This window comes from Tenrec ecaudatus, chromosome 10 (assembly GCF_050624435.1).
Source record: "Tenrec ecaudatus isolate mTenEca1 chromosome 10, mTenEca1.hap1, whole genome shotgun sequence".
NCBI classification, from domain to species: Eukaryota; Metazoa; Chordata; class Mammalia; order Afrosoricida; family Tenrecidae; genus Tenrec; species Tenrec ecaudatus.
The window spans coordinates 133938969-133955589 of record NC_134539.1 but is presented as its reverse complement, the minus strand read 5'-3'; the positions used below and the strand labels follow the sequence as shown (position 1 = coordinate 133955589).

General features: G+C 56.7%; 1 protein-coding gene across 1 annotated transcript; it reads left to right on the top strand.

Annotated features, from left to right (window-relative positions):
* The first annotated feature begins 1530 nt into the window (after positions 1–1530).
* Positions 1531–13424, top strand: TBX21 (T-box transcription factor 21). Its single transcript, XM_075559317.1, has 6 exons — positions 1531–2018; positions 9073–9227; positions 10898–11019; positions 11581–11739; positions 12539–12600; positions 12806–13424. Exons 1-6 carry the CDS (start codon positions 1531–1533, stop codon positions 13422–13424), a joined length of 1605 nt encoding a protein of 534 aa, XP_075415432.1.
* The last annotated feature ends 3197 nt before the right edge of the window (positions 13425–16621 follow it).

Sequence of the window (16621 nt, the reverse complement as noted above, 5' to 3'; positions counted from 1 at the left end):
AGAAACAGAAAGTGTGCGGAGTGTGTCCTTCCGCAAGTAGAAGGAGGCTTCCAGAAATGCCAGTCCTGCATGAGGGGGGCAATGTGGGGTGATTTACACAGTCCTGCCTTTGCTTTGTGTGGTTTTCTTTTCTGCACCACTTACCTTTCCCATTAGGAATATGTTTGCTCTTCACACACAGCCAAGTTCCCGAAGGTGCTGTTTTAATGGGAGGGGCGGGAGAGGAAGAAAAAAATAAAGTTGCTTTCACCATAAGCAAGTGGAAGAACTGCATTAGGTTCACAGAAAATGAACCTAGAGATGAAGATGGGTGAAGTGCCCCGCGATGCCTGATGGAGGGGGCCCTCCTGCCAGAGCCTGTGGTGGGCTTCCTCCCTGTCAGCCAGCTCTGGGCGGCTAGCCTTTCCGTGCAGGTGTGACTAGACTGGACAGTGCAGCAGAGAGCACCCCGCTAAGAAGCAGATCCACAACCCCACAACCCCGGGACAGAAGGGGCACATGGAGCCTACTTCCAGACAAGGGAAGTGACTTCCCCATGTCATACACACCTGAATTGCCCACCCCCCGGGGGGCGCTCTTTCCAGTGGCCAAGACAGGGGGGTAGGGGGGGCTTGGGGATCGGGGAGGGTGTTGGTGGTGGTGGCAGTGACTTTGGTGGTGCCTCCGTAGGGTGCCGGCTAACCCTCGGAGGGCGGCTGCAATCCCCTTCCAGAACCCATTCCTACTGCGATGGGTCTAGTGCCAACTGCAGCAGCAGGCAGGGTCCAGGCCCCGGTCTGCCAGGGGGCAGGGGGGGGGGTGGAGGGATAAAAAGGAGCACGGGTCACAGTCACACAGTGCGCCGGACCTGTGGAGGGAGAGGGGGCAAAGAGGCCAGGCAACGCCACATGGCACAAAGCCTGGGCACCGCACAGGCAGCGAGCAGTGTGGTGCGGGACCGACCAGGGCTGGCACTGAAGGCGTCCCCGCCCCCCGCCCCCCATCCCCGCAGCGGGCCTTTGGGTAGAGCCCCGGGTGGGGACAGGGACGGGACCGGGCCGGGTGGGATTGCCCCGAGGGTCCGGGCGAGAGAAACCGGCTGGCGGAGGCCAGTTTCGGGTGGAGGGGCTGGCACTCTTAGGTACTGAAGCGCATCTGAAGGGCGCGCGGGAACTCGCTCGTCCCCATCGTGGGGGCCCCTGCTGGTCCCAGCCGCGGAGAATTTGCCTAGTATTAGCCACGAGGGGCGGGGAGAGCGGGGCGGGGCCGAGGTGGCCGGGGGTGGCGGGGCCGGAGAGCTTCATAAAGCCGCAGCAAAGGCGCCGCGACGCTTATGACAGTGGCCCGCCGGAGGAGCAGGAGCCGCGAGCAGCCGCGCGCCCGCCAGACAAGGCGCAGGACCCAGGCGTCGGAGCCGGGCTCCGTGGGGCCCCCCGCCCCGGGGCCCCCGCCCCCACCCGCGCCGCGACCCCGCGCCCTCCCGGCGCGCGTGGAGAGGGCCGGGCCGGCCGCGCCCTCGACGGCGGCGGGGAGGTGCCCGGCCCGCCCCGGATGGGCATCGTGGAGCCGGGCTGCGGAGACATGCTGACGGGCACCGAGCCCATGCCGGCGAGCGACGAGGGCCGGGCTCCCGGGGCCGACCCGCAGAGCCGCTACTTCTACCCCGAGCCTGCGGCGCACGACGCGGCCGACCGGCGCGGGGGTGCCAGCCTCGGGGCGCCCTACGCGGGGGGCGCCCTGGTGCCCGCGCCGCCCGGCCGCTTCCTGGGCACCTACGCCTACCCGGCCCGGCCCCAGGCCGCCGGCTTCCCGGGCACGGCCGAGCCCTTCCCGCCGCCCGCGGGCCCCGAGGGCTACCAGCCGGGGGACGGCTACGCCCCCGACCCGCGCGCCGGCCTCTACCCGGCTCCGCGCGCCGACTACGCCGTGCCCGCCGGCCTCGAGGTGTCCGGGAAGCTGCGCGTGGCGCTCAACAACCACCTGTTGTGGTCCAAGTTCAACCAGCACCAGACGGAGATGATCATCACCAAGCAGGGCCGGTGAGTGGGCGCGCCCCGGGGCCGGGCGCCCGGAACAGGGCTCTTCACAGCGAGTGTCTCCGCCCCCCTCGCCTTTTGGGCTTAAGTTCTCCGAGGTGTGTGTGGGGGGGAGGGGGTGCTGTGGTTTGTACGAGGAACGCTCCGAGGGTAGTCGGCCCCCAGGGCGGCCCTCGGACGGTGAGAGCTTAAGGCGCGAGGAGGCGGAGAGCTGGTAGCTGCTGGAGCTTGGTGGAGGGGAGGGGTCCCGTTGGCTTCCTGCAGAATTCTGGTGCACCATGAGCACCTCTGCAGTGTGTGGGATCAGCAGACCCCCACATCTGGTGGGTGCCCTGTGCCCATCTGCCCCCAGCCCTTTGCTGCTGGTTGTCAGCTTTGGGGAGGCGGCTCGCAGACTGGGATTGGGTGACATGGAGATGCAGTCGCCAAGTTTCCTTTCCGGTCATACTTTGAGATCATATGTCTGTGTGTGTGTGTGTGTGTGTGTGTGTGTGTGTTTTGGGGAAGCAAAATAAGAGAGACTCATGAGCCCTGCACAGATGCCCACAGGCCTGAGCCCAAGAAGATAATCCCAGGGTCCCAGTTGGGACTCCAGCCTCACACCCCGCTCTAGACACTCCCTTCATGGCTTCTGCTTGGAAAGCCTGCCCACATCTTGGTTTACATAATTTGGGCTTGAGTCTAGCTTGCACGCAGGTGACCACAGCTCAGGGTCCCCTGAGCTCAGTGCCTGAGGGGTAAGGTTTGGGGTTTAGGGTGCTGCTTCCGGATAGCACCTCCTGTGTGGGGAAAGAAAGAGAAACTCATGACTTGCGTGGTGTGTGTTTAGTAAGCAACCCCGCCATGGGCCTGCCTGAGTGGGGGCGGGTGAAGGGAAGGGGCCAGCCAGGAGGACCTCTGCCATCGGTGACCTAAGAGGTGGGTCTGAGGCGAGAGCAAGTGTAAGGGCTGAAGAGGGACAGGGAAGAGGCCGTGCTGGGTCTGGGTTGGTGCTCAACCTACGTGGCTTTCCTCTGGGCCAGCGGTTCTCAACCTTCCTAATGCCCCAACCCTTTCATCCAGTTCCTCATGCTGTGGTGACCCCCCAACCATACAATCATTGTCCTTGCTACTTCATCACTGTCATTTTGTTACTGTTAGGAATCTGGCGATCCCTGTGAAAGGGTCGTTTGACCCCCCCACCCCCAAAGGAGTCTCGCCCTACAGGTTGAGCTCTAGGCCATCCTGTAGGGCAGCCTGGGACTGAGGACCCTGTCCATCTACCACCATGTTTCTCTTTCCAGTTACTGGACTGGGCCTCTTTCCCCGGGATGAACCCCGAGTGGCTGGCCTTTACTTCCATGGCCTGAGCCTTTCCCTCCTCTCAGGAACCCTCAACCCTGTCCCCTCGGGGAGCACCTGGGTGCAGCTCAGGCTACAGGCCGAGACTCAGAAGAGCCCATCCGACTCTCTGGCCGCACAGACAGTGAGGCAGGAGACTGTGGGGTTCCACAGCACGGCCATCGCCATTGGTAGGGTTGGCACCAGAGCCCAGCGGATAGGCTATCTGCCTGGGTTTCTTTGTCTCCCGCCCCCGCCCCCCCCCCCCCCGCCCCGTGATGACCAGTAGACAACCCATGTTGTCTGGATATGTGATCAAAGTGCGTTCTCTTCCATTATTGCCTGTCGTGCATTCGGTCGAACAGGGAGTCCACTGAGAACACTGAGGTGTGGGGAAGTGTCACACAGCAGACGGAACTCAGGCCGCCTCACCACCACTCTCCGGTCTGGTCTGGAGGCCTTCATCTGGGATCGGACCGGAGGCCTCCCCATGGCCAGGCATGGGCCCCGGTGAGGGAGCGTTAACCAGCACTGAAGGGGTCTGGCCAAGCTGGGCCGGCTGAGTCTGGCTGCAGGTGGTGTAGGAAGGTATTTCATGTTCTCACCGTGAATCGCTGACCCAACCGCAGGCCCTCAGTCCTTACTGTTGCTGAAGAAGAATCCTCTCTCTAGACAAGTGTTGTTCCCCCCACCTTTTGGAACCAGACTTTGCACTTTCATCTTATGAAAATTTTCAAACAAAATTTGTGGAGAGATGAGCAGATGCCCTCCATGTCCCCATCACCGCACCGACGGTTGTCAACACAGTCCAGCCCCGGTTCTTCGTTTTCTCTCGCCCACTGCCACCTCTTCTGTCTGCAGAGACATTAGTAATATTGTAAGTTGTAGTAATATAAGTAATTCGTAAGTGAGTCATAGACAGTATATTATCTCATCCACTTTTAAAAAACGTGTGTTTAAAAACGCACTATCAAAAAAAAAAGATGCACTATCATCATCAAACTTAAAAAAACCCCAAAAAGCCAAACTCAGTTCCACCAAGTCAATACCAACTCATAGTGACCCTTTAGGCCATGGTAGAACTGCCCGGTGGGTTTTCAAGACGGTAACCGTTGATGGCAGTAAAAAGCCTTGTCTTCCTCCCACTTGATAAACATCCATCAGAGATCCTTAAATATTTTCAGGTGGTTTTATAAGTGTATTTGTGTATTTTCTAGCCCTCACACTTTTCAATCTGCCCTGAGGGGCTACTTTGGGGATCCCCCGGGTCCCCATGGGAAGGGAAAGCAGAATTTTCTTCGTCTCCTTTACTGCTGCCTGGTCTTGGGTCTCATAGACATCAGCTCCTCAGCATGGGCCCCCCTACCCACCCAAACCCTGAATCTCCCCACCCCGTGAACCTTCTCAGCTTGGTCTCAGAAGTCAGTGGTCATTTCCTCCTGCTGTGTGCTTCTGAGAAGCTAGACCTGAGCTCAGAGGCTCGCTCCCATTCCATCCTCCTGCCATGTGGGTCCCAGTGACCTGCCAGTCACCACCATCCCACCACCCGTGACCTTCTCTTTTGAAAAACCCTTCCCCTTGAGGCCCACGCACAGCCCTGCAGCCTTTTCGCCGCGGGCTGACTCACTCCCAGATCCTTCGTCTCCCACCCACCCTCAACCCATTCCACAGATGGACCAACAGCAGTCATGCTCTCGCCACAGGTGGGATGGAGTGGAGCACGCGTGTGGGGAGAGGCCTTCCGGACTCGGCCTGGTGGGGCTGGGAGAGGGAAACTGAGGACAAAGAAGCAACCTCTTGGTCCCACTGGAGACTATTGGTGTCTGTCAGCTTGTGTATTTGCGGAGAATATGAGCAGCCGGGGTCGGGCCCAACCCAGACTCGGGGCCGGTGCTCCGAGCGGCAGAGTGTTGGTGTTATGAACTTGCTGTGTACTGCATGTTGGCTGATGGTAGACATCCTCAGTAGCGGAAGAGAGAGGCCCGTTTCTCTCTCTGTGCGTGGGTGTGTATTAATTGCTGGCAACCCCCACTTTTCGGGGTCTGATTGGTTGATTATTATAATTAAGCCAACTTTGGGGAGCCCTGTTGTTAAACAGCTCCGTTGGCTGCTGGGTGGCTGGGTGGCGGCTGGGGTTGACTCAGTCGTCCTCATAGCTACTAGTGCGTTCACTTCCAACCTTCCCCACTCAAAGAACTTTGTAGGTCTTCATTTAAAAAATCTTAATTAAAAAAAATTTTTTTTAGCCGAAACCTACTTTCTCTCAGGTCTGACGGGCTTCGTTTCTCTCAAGGGCAGGTGAAAACAGCTTGGCTGATTGGTTGGGCTTCGTGCCAGTAGCTGTCTAATTTCTATTAAGTGGGGCTGAGGTGGGAAGGCCTGTATGTCCAAGTGTAAATCACACTTGGATAGGCAAGCAGCATGGCCAAAATAGCCCCCTAAAAGGCGGTACCAATTCACAGCCCCCCCCCCCCCCCCAGTGGGTGAGGGGACTGGCGTCCCTGGAAGCAGTGCTCCTGTTGGCCACCTTTGGTCCCCTTCCTGGCCGGATGCAGGTGAGCCCCTGCGTGGCAGAGGGCGGGGTTCTGCAGGGTTTGGCTTGGCGGGCATCTTTACTGCAGGGGCCCTGCCGGCTCTGCGGTGAGGTGCTTGGCCGCCCACTGAAAGGCTGAAAATTTGAATCCCACCAGCAGCTACTCAAGAGGAAGTTCAAGGCCTCAGGACGGCTCCCAGGAACACAGCCAGTTTCCTCCGGCGCCCGGGGCTGCTAGGAGCTGGAGCAGACTCCACCGACAGCCCTGCACAACTGTCTTGACTTGATAGAAGCAGGCGGCCCAACTGTTGGGTCCCCACGAGTCAGATTTGACTCGGTGGCAGTGAATTTAGAGTGTCTATATATGACAATTTTATTGTATTTCTGGTGAAATGTCATGGCACAAAATGGGTTCCCAGACCTTTGCGTCTGCGGAGCTGCAGGGGGTGGGGTGGGGGTGGGGTTGGTGGTCCATCTCAGTGTCCAAACTCAAACTCACTCCGTCAGATCGAGTCTGACTCACAGTAACCCTGTAGGACAGTCGAAAAATGTGCCTCTGGGTTTCCGGGACTGGGACTCTTGACCCAGGGCAGAAAGCCCCGTCTTCTTCCCTGTCACCAGCACCACAGGGTACCAACTTTGAAAACAGTTTGCCAATACGAATGGCAAGACTCTCTCCTTGTTAACACGTTTGCACGTACTTGATGCACCTGTGGCTCCTGCCCAGGTGTGCAGGCCTGAGAAGGGATGGGAGGCCTCCTGGGACTCTGGGCCTCGTCTCCAAGAAGGGCGGCCCTTCAGGGTCACCGAGGCAGAATGCGCGGTCTGTGAGGATGGGCCGATGGCCGCCAAGTAGGCTGTGTTCAAGGACTCCACTGGCTGTCATCGCCACTGCTGTCTCCCTCTGCTCCTTCCCAGCGAAGTGTCTAAACCAGAGGCAATTCTGGGATCCCAGCAGGTGGGCCCTCTAGACTCTTACAGTGAATCTGAGAGACCTCCCTTCTCTCTATTTCCCCACCCGCTTCCTGTGTCTCCTCCATTTCCCGCTGGTGCTGAGTCCTGTCTCACGGACACCAGGCACTCACTGCAAGCGAGATTAGAGTGTTGTGATCCCTTTGGGGGCCTGATTTTTGGGGGGGGCCTGATCCCCAGGTCTGTGTTCCCAGCCTGGAAGCTCTCTTTGCACAGCACCACACAGGCCTCCACTGACAGGTGGGCAGGGACTGGGTCTGGGGCACACGGGTCTGGCAATAAACTCGGCTCTCCTGCCTGAGAGCGCAGACTGCCACGGACTCGCCCGGCCCTCCCGTTCAGACATCAGGGCGAGACGAGGAGGCAGAAACCACAGCGTGTCCTCTGCACATGACGACCCCGGCCCTGCTCTCTTCGCCGGGAGCTCTCGCCAAACTTCTCCAAGCCTCCGTTTCCTTAAACACAAAACCAAGCTGCATGGCTCGAACGCCTTGGGGGATGACTGGCTGGTGTGTAAGTCAGGGAAGGGTGTGTTTCACGCTCCTTTCCTGCGGTTTTCTCGAGTCTCAGAAGCAGTTGAGTGATTTGACTGTCGTCAGAGAAGGAGTTGGTGGGAGAAATGGATCGGAAATATCCTCTCACCTCCCCCTGTTCAAACCCCAGTCTTAAACGTGTGAGTTCTCGAGCTGACCGGTCCAGCCAAGCCCCTGGGCCTCAGAACTTGGAACCAGAGCTCCAGTCAGGCCAGAGGACTCCATGCCTCTGGGCCTGGGAGAAGTGGGGAGCAAGGTGGAAAGGGAGGATGCACTGAGTCGATTACCTTCTTAATAGCTCTGAGAAGAGAGCTGGTGAGGAGTTAGGACCCCTAGTTATAGGTGAAGAAACGTTGGTTCCGTGTCGAAATTAACTTGTTTAAGGTCATTGGGCCCGCAGGGCTCCTCTTTCAGCCTCGGGGGGTCTGGTGAAGTCGGGGTGCAACCACACCTTCCTGGGGACCCTCCCAGGGCTGCGGGGAGTATTGTTCTAGGACCCTCTGAGAACGGACACCTTCCCCAAAGGGCAGCCTCCCTCCCCAGGCGTCCTGACCCATGACAGGTGCCTGTCTTTCTGCCCCACAGTACCGGGCAGAGAAGGAGGGGAGGAGAATCGGATGGGGATGGAAAGCTCTTCTCACGAGCGTTTGACCCTGCGGCCCGAGACTCGGGTCTCCCTGCTTGCGTGGGGAGAGAAGACTAAGTCTGAGTCTGAAGATGGCGGTGGTGCTGCCGGTGGCGTCGGTGATGCTGCTGATGACAGTGGGGCAGCGGTCGCAGTGCTGACCGCAGGCGTGGTAGAGATGGTGGCGACGGGGATGCCGGTGCTACAGCCGGTGTACGGGGAGTGGTTGTCATGAGGACGGTGACGGAGGCTGTCTTGGTTATGGAAGTGCATCTTTGCTGCAGTCCATTCCTCTTCTTAACCTGATGGGGAGAAAGCGGGGCGGATGCTGGACCCCGCCTGTCGTGCCCACTACTTTGTTGGGGAACCAGACTTTGTGAGTATGAGGGCCGGGTGGATAAAGCCCACGTTCAGGTGGACGGGAAGCTCCCTGTTCACCAAGGACATTAGCCACTTCACTGAAGTCTGAGGCTTAAGGCAGGCCACAGCACGACCACCGGAGCTAGGAGGAGGAGCCAGGAGGGTGTGTGAGAGGGCGCCATGGGGCTGAGGGTGCGCCAGCTCTGTGAGAGCCACAGTGGAGAGACTCGGTGGGGGATAGGCCAGACCAGGGACTGAGGAATTGCCTGTGGAGGGCGGGCCAGAGTCTTGCTGTGTCTGATGCAGCGAAATAAAACTCAAGACAGCTCTGTACTGGTAAGTGCTTCACAACCAACCCATTGACTGGAGAGAAAACAGAGCTCTGATTTGTGATGTTTGCTGATTACGGTGGCGTGAAGATCCCCCTGAGGCGCAGCAGCTCATCACCACGACCGCCTAATTCCACCGTACAGATTCGAGAGGCGCGCATAACCACAGAGCACAGATAGGTAACTGGAACGGATGTCTCTCGAGTACAAATGATCTTTTAGTGTTTGATTGAATGCGCTTAATGGGAAGTTTATGGGATGCACTTTTGATCATGGCGGTGTTTAACAACCGGCTCGCACACTTCCTGAGCGTGTCGCCGTTGCCTCTGCAGTGCACTGCTGCCTGCCCGTGGCACTGGGCTTGATGGCGTTCTGTTCTCCCTAGGAGGATGTTCCCGTTCCTCTCCTTTACCGTGGCCGGGCTGGAGCCCACCAGCCACTACCGGATGTTTGTGGACGTGGTCTTGGTGGACCAGCACCACTGGCGGTATCAGAGTGGCAAGTGGGTGCAGTGCGGAAAGGCGGAGGGCAACATGCCAGGTAAGTGGCTCTGGGGAGTGAAGGTGGGCACTCACTCCGTTTTGGCAAGACAGGGTCGCCCCCTGCTGGATCCTGGAGGAACTCTCAAGCCCTAGCCCCCCACCCCCACCCCCACCCCTGGGTCTGAATTCCCCGCCCCAGCTGGCACCCCTGCCTCACCTCCAGTCCCTCCCACGTGTCTTGTTTGTTGTCTCTTTTCTGTTTCGCTCTAGCCTGTTGTATTAGTTTCCCTACGTGGCCTGGTAGCAAATTAGCATAAACTCGACAGGCTTAAAACAACAGAAATATGGTCTTGCAGCTGAAGAAGCTCAAGTCTGAACTGAAGGGTCGGGCAGGGCCTTGCTCCCCAGCTCCAGGGAAGGATCCTTCCTTGCACCTTTCTAGCCTCTGGAAGTTCCGGGCAGCCCTCGGTGCTCCTCAGCTTGGAGTGCACCATCCAGGCCTCTACCTGTGCCTCACCTGGCCTTCTCCCCTTCCTACACTAACTCCCAGCAGGTGCGCAGGGGCTTCCCTATCCTTCCCCCTCTGACTTAACAATGTCCTATCTAAAGCAGGACAACCAATACCAGGGACCTTCCCGGACTCCAGACCAGTGGCACCTGTTAGGTAGTCTTCTGTGTTATGTAAATGTCACCTCTCAGCTCTCAGAGAATCCAGAGAGCTAATTGTGAGAACTTCTTACCACACTCAGGATGGTTTGAAAGACTGGAAAGAAATTCTTTTTAAAAATCATTTTATTAAGGGCTCATATAACTCTTATCACCATCCATCCATACATCAATTGTGTAAAGCACATTTGTACATTCATTGCCCTCATCATCCTCAATACATTTGCTTTCCACCTAAGCCCCTGGCATCAGGTCCTCATTTTCCCCCTCCCTCCATGCTCCCCTCTCCCCCTTCCCTCCTCCCTCATAAGGCCTTGATCATTTATAAATTATTATTTTGTCATATCTTACGCTGTCCGATGTCTCCCTTCACCCACTTTTCTGTTGTCCATCCCCCAGGGAGGAGGTCACATGTAGATCTTTGTAATGGGTTCCCCCTTTCCAGCCCATCCTCCATCTATGGAAAAAATTCTTAATAAATTTGTTCAGCTGTCCTTGAAGAATCTTCCCAAACAGACATTTTTTTCTTCAAGGTTGCCAATGAGGTCACGGGCTCAATGAAGCCGTCTTGCCCTGCAAGTTCCTGACACTAGGATTTTACCATCTTGCAATGTTCGGTCTTGGCTAACGTCTCTTCTTCCCTCCATGCTGGAATTTAGTGTAGGAAAAACTAGAGGTGGTGAAACAATCGAGCAGCTAGGTTTGGCAGATAGTTGGGGGAGACCACTTGGGAGAAATCTTTCTGTACCCCACAGCTGTGTCTCCGCTCTTCCAGCGAGGGCACTAGCCATCCATCGGCATAGAGCACATCTTACCTGGTTTGCATCCGCAAACGCCTTCTTTCCAAATACATGCATATCCACAGGCCCCGGAAAAAGTTAGTCCTACAACATCTCTCTGGGTGGGTTGTGGCCAATCTTCGGATCACACCTGTCCCCTGTCCTGGCCACTCTGGCTCTTCCCTTGTCTCTTCAGAACATTAAGAACAGGCAAAGCGCCCCCCCCCCCATCACCAGGGGCGTGGTCCCGGGGCTGCACACCAAAGAGATGAATTGTCCACAGGAAACCGTCAGTATGTTCACCCCGATTCCCCGAACACGGGAGCCCACTGGATGCGCCAGGAAGTCTCCTTCGGGAAACTGAAGCTCACCAACAACAAAGGGGCCTCCAACAACATGGCCCAGGTAGGACCACCTCCCACTACCACGGGGAGGGGGGGGCTGTCCCCAGGAGGTGGCTCAGCATGCTGCCCCTCCCCCACCCGCCACCACCCCTGCTGGCTCAGACCCTGATCCTGTTCTGGGAGCGTCACATCGCTTCCTTTCTGGGCTCCTCCGTTCGTTTCCACCGTCTTGGGAGGATCACGAGTTGGAAGGACGCTGAGTCTCAGCGAGACAGATGACTCTCAGGCAGGGGTCGCATTCAGGCAGACACAGGAGGCTTCTCCCTGAGTCCTAATGGGCACGGACCGGGCCCCAGGTATCCCAGGGAACCGTGCAGAGGGCTCCGGGATCAGGGGAGCCTGTTAGAATTGCCCTTAGCCCCAAAAAACTCTGCTTGTGCACACACCTCGGAGAGAACAGGTATGGGGAAGACAAAATGGGGCAAGAGACTAAATTTCGTGTCCCCATGCGGCTGGGAAGCCACCTGGTGGCAGGGCAGGTGGATGGACGATGCCTCCGGTTACTGTCTGGCTTTGCCATGAGGGAGCAAGATGGTGAACCTGCCGTCTTGCTGTCCCACAGATGATTGTGCTCCAGTCACTCCACAAGTACCAGCCCCGCCTGCACATCATCGAGGTGAATGAAGGCGAGCCGGAGGCGGCCTGCAACGCGTCCAACACGCACGTCTTTACTTTCCAAGAAACCCAGTTTATTGCTGTGACTGCCTACCAGAATGCGGAGGTGAGGCCCCCGGGGGCCTGGGCCAGGGCCTGCAGGGGACATCAAAGAAGCCCTGGTCTCTCTGGGGAGGGACTTGTTGGTTTTGGTTTTTTTTAAATCATTTTATTGGGGGCTCATACAACTCTTATCATAATCCATCCATCCATTGTGTCAAGCGCATTTGTACATTTGTTGTCCTCCTCATTCTCAAAACATTTATTTTCTGCTTGAACCCTTGGCATCGGCTCCTCATTTTTTTTATCCTCCCTCCCAGCAACCCCCTCCCTCAGGACTCCTTGATAATTTATAAATTATTATTTTGTCATATCTTACATTGTCCCACTTCTCCCTTCACCCACTTTTCTGTTGTCCGTCCCCCAGGGAGGAGGTCACATGCAGATCCCTGTAATCGGTTCCCCCTTTCCACCCCAGTCTCCCTCCGCCCTCCCGGTATCGCCACTCTCACCACTGGTCCTGAAGGGATCATCTGTCCTGGATTCCCTGTGTTTCCAGTTCCTATCTGTACAGTGTACATCTTCTGGTCTAGCCGGATTTGTAAAGTAGAATTGGAATCATGATAGGGGAGGATGGGAGGAGGAAGCATTTAGGAACTAGAGGAAAGTTGTATGTTTGTTTCATCGTTGTTACACTGCACCCTGACTGACTCGTCTCCTCCTCCCAACCCTTCTCTTGGGGGATGTCCAGTTGCCTACAGATGGGTCTTGGGTCCCCAATCTACACAACCCCCTCTGGGGAGGGATTTTAGCAACTCCTTAGCCTGAACTCCGGACTCAAGTGACTCTCTTTCCCCTCTCCCTAGATTACTCAGCTGAAAATTGATAACAACCCTTTTGCCAAAGGATTCCGGGAGAACTTTGAGTCGTAAGTGCAGTGGGTTCAATATTCCCTGCAGAGGGGCTCCTCCTGGGCTGTGTCACCCCACCCCACCCAACCCCCGCTTCCACCAGGGTGGGCCAGGGTTGAGGTGGGTGCTGGAGGGCGGGCAGACCCTGGAAAGCAGGGGAACAGACAGGCTTTACAAGACCAGCCCCGCTGAGGCTCCGTGTTCTTATGTCTATTTCTCTAGCATGTATGCATCTGTTGACACCAGCGTCCCTTCCCCGCCTGGACCCAACTGTCAATTGCTCGGGGGAGACCACTACTCTCCGCTCCTGCCCAACCAATATCCTGTCCCCAGCCGATTCTACCCCGACCTTCCCGGCCAGGCCAAGGACGTGCTTCCCCAGCCATACTGGCTGGGGACGCCCCGGGACCACAGCTACCAGGCTGAGCTCCGAGCGGTCAGCATGAAGCCTGCATTCCTGCCCTCCGCCCCGGCACCCAGCTTGTCCTACTACCGTGGCCAGGAAGTCCTGGCGCCTGGCACTGCCTGGCCCATGGCTCCCCAGTACCCCCCGAAGATGAGCCCGACCAGCTGGTTCCGCCCCATGAGAACTCTGCCCATGGAGCCGGGCCCTGGCACCTTGGAGGGCCGGGCGCTGGAGGACCAGGGCCCCCCCTCAGTGTGGACTGAGATCAGCTCCATTCGGCCAGACTCCAGCGACTCAGGACTGGGAGAAGGAGACTCTAAGCGGAGGCGGGTGTCCCCCTACCCTTCCAGCGGTGACAGCTCCTCCCCAGCCGGGGCCCCTTCGCCTTTTGATAAGGAGGCCGAAGGCCAGTTTTATAACTATTTTCCCAACTGAGCAGGTAACGCGGAGAAAAGAACAGAAGTGTGTTTGTGCCGGGGGACACTGATGACTGAGACAGACAAGAGACTCAGGGCTGAGAAGCCCCGGCTCCTTGTCCCTTCTCCTGAGAGTAGTGGGTTGAGGGAAGAGAGGGGCCAAGAAGGACGCTGGGCTTCCCTGGTCCAGGGTGGGCTGTGAGCGGCGTGGCCCTGCTCCTCCCTCCGCCCCAAGCGCCCTCATGGACCTGGTGCTGCTGCAGGCTTCTGCAGACCACGGAGGACAAGAAGACCTTGGGCCTGGGGATGCTTCCTTCCTCCTGGCCGGAGAGGTGCTCCAGGTGGGAGGAGGCTGGCGACTGGACTGGACTTTCAGCCCCCTTCCTTTGTAAAGTACCTTCCAGATTTTTTGTTTGCATGTGTGTTCATCCCTGGCCTGAAAATAAATATTCATGGGTTTTACAACGTCCACCGGCCAGGGCCGGGATGAAGACGCAGGCGGCTCGGGGCCTGGGCCCCGTCCAGTCCTCTCCGAGGAGGGCGCTGTCCAGAGTCAGGGGCTGGGCCCATCTGAAGAAGCAGGGTCTTGTTTGTGGTGGTGGCTGTGTGTGCCCGCACGCTTTTCCCCCCTCTCTCTCTCTTTTTATTTTTATTTTTTGGAAAAGGGGAGGCTATTTATTGTACAGAGAGTGGTGTCTGGGTGTGTTTCCTTTTCCTCCATCACTCTCTGAAAATAAACACGGAACTGTTGAGAGTGGCCTGCTTCAGCGTCTGGAGGTGGGGGCTGGTTCTGGGGGTGGGGGGAGGGAATGAAAGGGAACCCCATTGAGACTTGTGCCAGGGGTGGGGCCCAGCTCGCTTTCTGCTCGCATTTGTGGGGGCTGTCCGAGAAGCCTGAAGGGGCTTCATTTGGAGGGTAAAGTACTGCCGGCCCTCTCCCCCCCAGCACTTGGCATGGCGGTTGATGCCCCTCTGAAAGCCTCTTGGGACAGATGTGTGCCTCTGTACAGCCCGGGGTGGTGAGAGCTCCTTTGCGTCCGCGCCTCTGTCTCTCCAGACACACACGCGCAAGCTCGTGAGAGAGTGCGTGCTTATTTTAAGGACTTCAATGAAGAAAAGTACAAGGGGGAGGGGGGGGCGAATGATGTTGCTGGGGTCGCGCACTTCTGACCCACAGCGGGACCCTACTTCCAACGGAAGGAAACACTGCCCGGGCCTGCGCCGTCTTTACGGTGGTTCTGAGTCGAGCCCATTGTTGCAGCCACCGGGTCCACGCAGCTCTCTGATGGGCGTCCTCCTGTTCACTACCCTGCCGCTTCCCCAAGCGCGATGTCCTTCTGAGGGACTGGTCTCTCCTGACCACACGCCCAAAGGACAGGAGACGGAGTCTCGCCATCCTGGCCTCAAAGAGACCCTCTGGCCGTCCTTCCGGGACAGACCTGTCTGTCCTTTTTGCCGCGTGTACGTGGGGCTTTCAATAGTCTTTGCCATCATTCACACGTATCGATTCTTCATCGATCTTCCTGACTCAGTGTCCAGCCTTCACCTGCCTACGAGGCGATGGGAACTCCCTGGGCGCGGGTCAGACACCATCGCCCTCAAAGTCCCCGCCCTTGCTTTTGCACGCTTTGAAGAGGCCTCACGCAGTAGATCTACCCAGTGCCCTGCGTTGCTTGGGCTCTTGACTGCTGATGATAGACGATCTTTTATAAAAATAGAATCATACTGAAAATGCCTTTCCTCGAAATGAAAACTCTTCTTGTTTACAGAATTTGAGAGCACACAAATGAAAACTCTGAAACGCCTCCGGAGAGATGGTGAGACTTGCTGAACTTGAGAGGAATGTTTCATATGTACGCATCTGTGTGTGTGTGTATTTATAAGATGTGGTTATTGCTGTTCAACAAGTTCCAACTCACACTGACTCCATGCACGACAGCGCAAAGCACTGCCCTGGCCTGCATCTTCCCACAACCGTTGCTAAGCTTGGTGGGTCGATCTCGTTTGTAGGTGGTCTTCTTCTCCTTGATTGGCCCTCTAGTCTACCAAGCGCGACGTCCTTCTCCAGGCAGGGGGCCTCCTGAGAGCCTGCCCAAAGGACAGGAGACGGGGCCTCCCCACCCTCTCTTCGACGGCCGTGCATTCCGGCTGTGTTTCTTCCAGGACAGAGTTGTTTGTTTTTCGGCAGTCCACACGATTGTCCGCTTCAAACTGGCCAATGCCAGTCCATGTCCTTGACCAGTATCATAATTCAAAGACTTCGGTTCTTCAGTCTTCCTCATGCCGGTGAGGCGATTGAAAATACCAACGGCACACTGTGCTCTCCAACACGACCCCCCTGCTTCTGAGTACGCTCCAGGACTTTGAGAGAAGGTTTACACAATGCAGTACGTGTTTCGCATTCTTGACGGCTGCTTCCATCGGCATCTGTGGAAATGCCACGTCACAACGTCTGTCTTTGTCTGTCACGGTACAGCTTATTGATCCAGCTGATGTAAAGGTATTTGCTTTCTCAGTGTTGAGGTGTGATCATCAATAAGGTCGCTGTCTGCAAACAAGGTTGTGTCATCTCGATATTGAAGGTTGCTAACGAGTCCCCCTCCACTCCTGATACCATGTTCTTCCTCCTATAGGCCAGCTTCTCCGTTTATTTGCTTCACGTGCAGCTTGAATCAGTCTGGTGAGAGGCTGCGACCCGGACACACACCTTGCCTGCTTTTAAACCACACAGCCTGTCCCCCCTTCTTCTGTGCCCACAACTGCCTCTGGCTCCATGTACGAGTCCCCCGGAGCAGAGTGACGTGTCCGGGGATTCCTGTTCTCAGTGGTATTGATCATTTGTTAGGACCCACACAGTAGCATGCCTTTGCATAGTCAGAGTAAAACCTAAACTAGCAAACAGGCAAACAGCTTCCTGGTATTTTCTGCTTCGACCCAAGATCCATTTGACATCAGCAAGGATGTCTCTTGTTCCGGGTCCTCTTCTGAATCTAGCTCGAACTTACGGACGCTCCTCCCTGATGCACCGCTGCAACAATTGTTAAAAGATCACCAGCCAAGTTTTACTTGCACGAGGTATTAATTCATCATGTGTGATCATTTCTACCTTCTGTTGAATCACCTGTCTTTTTATCACCATCCATACACCCATCCATCGTGTCAAGCACATTTGTCCATGTGTTGCCATCATCATTTTCAAGACATTTTCTTTCTACT